Here is a 7,800-nt window from a genome sequence, read left to right as displayed (position 1 = left end):
ATTGCTCACCACCCGCTGACCGATGCCCAGCCTATCCCCGAGCAGCCCGGCCCCCCACCCCGGCCAGCCACCCCTATATATTGTTTAGCATGACGCCAGATGGTATGGAATACCCCTTTGGCCGGTTTGGGTCAGCTGTCCTGGGTCTGTCCCCTCCCAGCTCCTGCTGCACCCCCAGCCTGCTCGCTGGCAGGACAGAGCGAGAAGCCGAAAAGTCCTTGGCCTGGTGTAAACACTGCTCTGCAACAATTAAAACATCAGCATGTTATCAGCGCTCTTCTCATCCTAATCCAAAACATAGCACCCTACCAGCTACTATGAGGAAAAATTAACTCTGTCCTAACTGGAACCAGGACAGTTGCAGTCGTGCCTGTTGCCACTGTCGAGGATCCAGGAGTGGCTTTACGAGCAAGTGAACATGCGGATAGAAGGCTGCATCATCGTGAGTATCAGCACGACCCCGCGTTACGTCGTTAGTTTGTTTTCCCTCATTCACAATCCTATTTTCTCTTGTCAAGAAAAACTAGCACAAGGGAAAAAAAATTCGTACTTCTCTAACAATTAGTCTTCATTGTCCAGCCTGGGTCAGCAAAGCTGATGATGGTTTGTGTTGTTGCTGAACTAATTGCCACTGTTGCTGCTTTCTAGGGCTTTGACGAGTACATGAATTCGGTGCTGGACGACGCAGAGGAGATTCACTCCAAGACAAAATCAAGGAAACAGCTGGGTATGTCGTGTGTCTGTGCAACCCGAGTGACGCGCGGTCTGAAACCTGCCCGGGTGAGCCTTCTAGGTAGCAGCACTGAGAGGTACCAACCATGTGACGAGCCTTGATGTTGAAGTTCCGTGAGCAATTACTGGCTACATCTCTGTCCCTGATGAGTTTTGAGCTGCTGATTTTGCTGGATGAAGGAGAATCTGTCCCTGCCTGAGGCCAGTTCTGGTCTTTGAAACGTGTAATACCAGGCGGCCTGCACTGGCTGGAGGAGTCTGGTCACAGCTCCTTTCAGCTGCATCTAAAGCCGGTGGCCCTGGGCGATTCTCACACTTGCTGTGATCTCTGAGTCAAAGCCGGGAGCCACGGTAGCGGCAGTGTTTATTTACCACCTGCTGGTGGACAGAAGCAACGATGTGCGCCCAGTGCTGGGGTTTTCAGCAGGGAGAGCGTGCTGCTGGAACGGGGACGGTGGCTGGCGTGGGACTTGTGAGTGTGGGGCAGCTGGCAGGAACAGGACTCTGCGTGATGGGCAAAACCCTGCTCAACCACACAAAATACTTTCTGAAAACATGAGATTATTCTCGGATTCTGGGCTCTCTCTAATCCCCTCTTTCCCTTCTCTTTGCTGCAGGCCGGATCATGTTAAAAGGGGACAACATCACTCTTCCACAGAGCGTTTCTAAGTAGAATTTGCCATCCTTAGAACAAAGGTGGCTGCCGTGCTGCGGAGTGACTGAGTGCCAGGGGAACGCGGCCCGCTGGTAGATAGGAAGTTGGGGTAGATAGTAACTGGGGTTGCATGCTGAGGACAAAAGTCCTTCCTTTGTGGGAGAGAGTTTTTTGTAGCTTGAAACAATACGTGATGTATTTCACAAATAAACATTTTTCACATTAACTGTAAATGTAAACCACTAATCTGCTTGTTTTCAGTCTCTTCCTTCCGTGAATGGAGAAGGAGGAGAAATATAGAAGCGTGGGCTTTTCGTTTAGCTGTGGATCTGATAAGTTTCGATAACGCTATGTGCTTTCTTGACCATTACATCTGCATTATGTGGCCAGGGTGGACTCGTTCAGGGCACGGAAGCCCCACACAGTCCTTGAGCTAGCAGGGTGCTAAGGAGGGTGTTGGAGATTTTGCATACAATTGCAGCCCTTTGTTGCCGCAGTGACAGGTTCCTCAGATTCTTTCTAAACAGGGTTTAGCTTGTTGAGAATCTTTTTGGGAGTGTTTATTGTGGATCAATCGGTAAGAGTATCTTAGTGGGCCTGTGAGGGATTTGGGGCTGTGGTGCAGTAACCCAGCGTTTACAAGTGTTACTGCTATGCATGCTTGTCAAATAACATCTCCAGATCAGAGAGTGAGAGCGGGCAACTGGTTTGGATTAAATCTGTCACTTCTTGCTGCTTTGGACAGAGCCTGTAGATTAAACCCATGTGCTGTTCAATAAGCTGGGGTATCAGATGTGTCGGTTGGGTGTTTATCATTTGATTTATTTTTTTTATCCGTTTGGAGATCTGTCTGTTCTATTTAAGTTTCCCCAAGAGAGCTGAGTTGCTTGGTGCATCGACCAAAGATAAGTTCCCTGGCTGACTTGGGACAACCAGTCCCCTCATTTTCTGATCACAAAAGAAAAAAAAAAAAAACAAAGAAGAAAAATTTTGACTGTAACTGTAACTCAGAAACTAAGATTACCTGAATGGAGAGAAATGAATTTTGATGCACAGGCTGTGCTACAAATCTGTTAATCAGCATTCAGTTTTTCAAAACTTCCATTTGTGTATCATCATCGTGAAAATTAATAAATTCAAAGTGGGAGATCCTTTCCTGAAAGGGAAGGACAGAAATACGAGTCTTGCTGTGGGGCCTACCCAGCGCAGTTCTGCCGCTCCGAGAAGTAATACGTCAGGAGTGTCAAAGCAGACGTTCACTTGCCCTGCCCTACCCTGCTGCTCCTCAGCCCTTGCTCAGGCCTTTTGGGCCATCTGGCCGTCCGTCTGGCCGTCTATCCATCCATCTGGCTGTCTGTCCGTCCGTCTGGCCCTCTGTCCCTCCGTCCCACCGCCCTGCCCCGTCCCTGCCGTCTCCCTAGGGAAGCAAAGAGTCCCTGGGCTGCCTTCAGGGGGGAGGTTCTGCTGAGGAAATTAAAGCTTCCCCCGTAACGGGCGCCTTGCGAGTTATTTTGAGTTCCAACCTTCTGCCTTCCTTTCGTAGCAGTGCCTCTGAGGGGTGCGCTGTAAGGTAGCCGTCATCTGGCGCGCTGCTCCTGCGTTTCCCAAAGGAACTGCCTTCGGGATCTGACTAACTCTGGATGCACGCGGTTGTCACCTTAATTTCTCTGTTAGTTTGCTGAAAACAACCCGCTTGGGTGACCTTGGTGTTTGTTTCTTAAACCTTGGATCGAGGAGGTCTCTGTTTCCTTATGCTGATGTTCACGATGAAAGTGCAGAAGGGATGCTTACTGTTGCCCGGGTCAGTCCTGTTGCCAGGATGGGAATGTTTAGCCTACCGGCCCTCTGGTGCTGTTAGGCTGCACTCGGAGTGTGAGCTCTGGGCCTTATTTCGAAAAGACTGCGTTATTTGAGTGTACAAACCCGAGATATTCTGCGGATAGGTGATTCTCAAAGCACGTCAGAACCACCACTGTGGCGTGTCCTGGAGTCGGACGCACGTTTGACTGATCAGGCGGAGCAGGTGAATTGAATTTGTTGCTGGATGGCGAGGTGTTCTGGGGGAAGAGCTAGTCTAAGGAAAACTTCCTCTTACTGCCCCTTCCCATCTCAAATGGCCACTGCCTGGGGAAATTGCTTCTTTATGACATTAACTACAACGTTACAGTGAGGATGAGGAATCATCATTACTCCCATAGTTATTTGCTGCCAAGCCGCAGCGTTGATTTCAGAGACTTAAAAAAAAAAAAAGGAAAAGAAAGGAAGTATGTATTCTTTCACATACTCTCTTTTCCCTGAGAGTAAAGGTTGTAGCTTCTGCAGTACCCTTCCTCTGGAAACGATTCCCAGTGCCTGCTCAGACACTGGGGAGGAAAATGACAGAGAGAACAATGGAGGAGAGCCACCCGATACAAAGAAAGGAAAAAAGGGGTTATGGATGAACGGAAAGCCACTACATAAAAAATTGGTGCTATCTAAAAATTGGTTAACGGTTTGGGACCTGCAGGTGCTGCCTACACGTGCGTGTGTTGCAGTCGTGCCTGTTGCCACTGCGCAAAATGGAGAGAGCTTCTTTGTCGAATGCAGCATGTTAAAGCATGCGCCATTGCCTGGAAGAAATGCACGGCCTTCCCTCGTGTGGGACTTCTTCCCCATTGATCTGTGGTTTACCTGAAGGTTTACCATAACCTACATAAGTTTCAAAAGCAAGCAAGCAACCAACCAAAAAACAACACCAACATTAAAGAGTGGCAAGGCAGATGCTCATCTGGGGACTCTGACTCATCGGTGACATCACCAAGCAAAGCATTGTGAGCGCTTCGGGTCGGGGCTGCTGTGGCGAGCCTCGCAGCCGGGAGGGAGAGCGGGTACGGTTCGCCTCTGGTGGGTCTGTGTCAGCCCTCTGCCCTGGTGGCTTCGTTAGCAGTGAGAGTTTGACTGCTGTGTTCCCAGCTTTCGCTTCTGCACCGACCGTGTGGCAGAGCCCGCAAGCTGCTTCCTCAGCTGGAAGAGGAAGAGGAGTGACCTCAACTGTGCCGAGGTAAAGCAGAACCGTTGAAAAGATTTGTCAAAGATGCGGGTTGTACCAGCGCAGCCGCTGCAGCTGCAGCAGGTCCTGGAGCATTGCAGAAGCTAGAGAGGGGTTTCTTTGTGAAAAGAATGCTGTAAAAGTGTTTTCACGCCAGAAATTAGGACAAGCGCCTCTGTTGTTTGGATATCCTCTATTGACCTGGCACACTGGCATTACAGCATACCTGGCACACTCTTTGTATTGTTGGTTAAAAAAAAAAAAAAGTGTTTTAGGGCAGGCCAAAAACCTGCCTTGGCACTTCCACATCGCAGCAGTGCTTGCAGGCCGTGCATCCTGGATGCCAGGTGTCCTGGTTCCAGTTAGGACAGAGTTAAGTAGCTCATAGTAGCTGGTAGGGTGCTATGTTTTGGATTAGGATGAGAAGAGCGCTGATAACATGCTGATGTTTTAATTGCTGCAGAGCAGTGTTTACACCAGGCCAAGGACTTTTCGGCTTCTCGCTCTGTCCTGCCAGCGAGCAGGCTGGGGGTGCAGCAGGAGCTGGGAGGGGACAGACCCAGGACAGCTGACCCAAACCGGCCAAAGGGGTATTCCATACCATCTGGCGTCATGCTAAACAATATATAGGGGTGGCTGGCCGGGGTGGGGGGCCGGGCTGCTCGGGGATAGGCTGGGCATCGGTCAGCGGGTGGTGAGCAATTGCATTGTGCATCACTTGTTTCTTACACATTATTATTATTAATACTATTATCATTATCACTATTATTATTATTATTGTTATTATTATATTCCTTATATTCCTTATATTATTATATTCCTGTCTTAATAAACTGTCTTTATCTCAACTCACCGGCTTCACTTTCCCGTTTCTCTCCCCCATCCCAGAGAGGGAGGGGGGAGGGTGAGCGAACGGCTGTGTGGTGTTTAGCTGCCAGCCGGGTTAAACCACAACACCAGGCCAGGATCTAAATCCGATGGTGCTGTTGGTAACGTGAAGTTCAGGAAGCTCTTCTGGGTTTTTCTGCTCTTCCATGTGGATTTTTGCCCTGTGAAGGTGGTGTACTGAGCTCTTTTCTTACCAACAAATAGGTTTAAAAGCAGTTACAGTTTAACATCTACATGCTTGGGTGTTATTAACACAGCATTGCATACTGAGCTGGTGCTTGGTAGGAGAAAACATAAATCTTACCTGGGAAACTCGAACACTCTCAACTACATACTGCTATGAAGAAACTCAGCTGTAAGAGTGCCCTTAATTAACACATCACCAGAGCTATTGTGCTACTGACGGTTGAAGGCACCTTTTTCCAACGCTGTCTTATTGGAAGTCGATACAGACTGGCAGTATGCAGTTGGTTCCCATCTTCTGCTCCAGCAGAAGTCCTATTTTAATTAACCAGCAGGTCCCTCTGAGTGGCTTTGCTAAAACTCCTGCAGTAGGAAGTATCCTACGAGAGCCAAGTTACTAAACTGATGTGTGGTTTTCCCTTAATCCCCTCACCCCTGACTTTCTAGCTCCTGACGACACTGCCAACGTGTGCAGTGCTAGGTGCCAGCTGCCATGGTTTATATGTACTGTAAAATTAGTGATTTGGGACTTGTGAGCACTGAGAACAGGTTAGCAATTGCTTAAGAGCTTTACTTTCTCGTTCTGCTAATGCACATGAAATTCTTCAGGAACTGCAGCACAAGAACCGTCTTGCACAGGATCTCTGGAAGCAGGAAATAGCCGCTCTGTGGACCTCTCTCTTCCTTTGATATGTTAAGGGCTCTTTAGAAGAGCAGAAGATGGAGCAGCTCTTCCTGGGAGGGAGAACGGGGCTATTCGCAGCTCGTTCCAGTGGTCCCAGGTGTCTCATGGTTGTGACATTTGTGGCTGGGGGAGACCGCTCAGTCGAGTCATTGGTCACCTCCTGGCTTTGCAGAACACAGACTTTCAGAGTAAAGGTGTCGCTGTCGCTCTGGGCCTGGGAGATGGGCGAAACATCTTAGGCTTGAAACTGATTCTCTGCAGAGTGGCGTGCTCAGATCTGAGCACATCGTCTTGGCCTGTTCTGTGCTTCGACCATGGGAAGATGAATGGTTTACCTATGCACCGTTAAATATAATTTGACACCTAGCACACAACACTTTCAGCCCGTGGGGTGCTTTAACAAGCAGGTAAATCAGCGGGGACTGTTTTGCAGCCAGGGCGATGCTGGGTGATTAAAAAGCAGGGTCAGAGCAAGGAGTTTATGGTGTTCTTTCTTGCTTGTCATCCGACTGTCCGCTTACACTGTTCTAAAAAAAAACAAAACAAAAAATCCGAAACGGGGTAAGCATCTTTAATATCTTTATTATAAATGGAAGGCACAAAACAGGCCAGCAACAGAGACTGTCCAAGAGAAATACTTTATGCTTTATAAACAAACAAGAAAGTACCCTTAGGTAGGTGTGATAATCCTTCTCTAATGCATTCTTTGGAGTGCAAAAATATTTTGTTCCCTTCTTGCTCTTCTCTCCAGGACAAAGGCAGAATAGCCAACTGGAAAGTTAGACCAGGGAGGTCAGTTTGTTCCATACTGAGAAAGACAAGCCTGTAAAACAAACCAGACAGATTTTCTTTGGACTATTTATCTTCCTTCAGCAAAGGCATGGTTTATGATACTTGTTGGCATGTATTTCCAGACCCCCAGCTACCGTGACTGTAGTGCATCTGTAATTCTTTTGTACAAAAAGAGTTCAAAATCTCGTAACGCAAAAACTTTACTAGCACCCTGGAGAAAAAAGAAATCTAAAAATCTTGCCAACTTCAATTACAGACCTGCTGAGTGCACCAGAGTTACTCATTTTTATTCAGGCTTTCAGGGGCTAGTTCAGTTGGTTTCTGTTCAGCACTTGGATCGCCATATTGGCAGATGTCAGTTAAAAAAAAAAAAAAAAAAGCTTTTGAGATCTTTTTTAAAATGAGACTGCTTTTATGGCATTTAGGGCTGTGAGGTATCCTTGGTTTTTGCTTTCTTCCCATTCCTTAGACCAGATCCGTTCATATCCTGAACAGCGTTCTGGGTCTCTTCAGGAAAATGGAAGGCAACAAGCAAAATGATGAGCTCCTTGGGCATTCAAAAGAGCTCAGTCTGGAAAAGATTTCAAGTCCAACTTCCATGCTAAGGAGCACCAGTAATTTTTAGAAGTAGATGCAGAGGAACCTGCATGGCACTAAGTGTGTTTCTGAAGGTGCTAAAGGTCAGAAGTGACGATTCCTGTCGATACTAAAGAAGAGAAGGAAACCTTGCACTTAACTTCTGTTTTTATTCCCTTTGTCAAGCAGTCAAAACCAATACCTAATATGAGAACCCAACTTTTCCTCTCTTTACTTTAGATTTGGGAAAATTCCCTGCCA

The 7,800-nt window shown here is 47.6% G+C and overlaps 1 protein-coding gene across 1 annotated transcript; it reads left to right on the top strand.

The window, feature by feature from the left end:
* Nucleotides 1–343: 343 nt before the first annotated feature.
* On the top strand, nt 344–1,405 carry LOC308187042 (small nuclear ribonucleoprotein E-like; the record flags this gene model as incomplete). Its single annotated transcript, XM_080609201.1, has 3 exons — nt 344–442; nt 649–727; nt 1,350–1,405. Coding segments are annotated over 3 exons (234 nt in total), but the record flags the coding sequence as incomplete, so codon positions are not given.
* Nucleotides 1,406–7,800: the final 6,395 nt, after the last annotated feature.

Source organism: Anser brachyrhynchus, assembly GCF_964034855.1.
Source record: "Anser brachyrhynchus genome assembly, contig: SCAFFOLD_62, whole genome shotgun sequence".
NCBI lineage: Eukaryota > Metazoa > Chordata > Aves > Anseriformes > Anatidae > Anser > Anser brachyrhynchus.
This window is presented reverse-complemented; position numbering and strand designations above follow the sequence as displayed.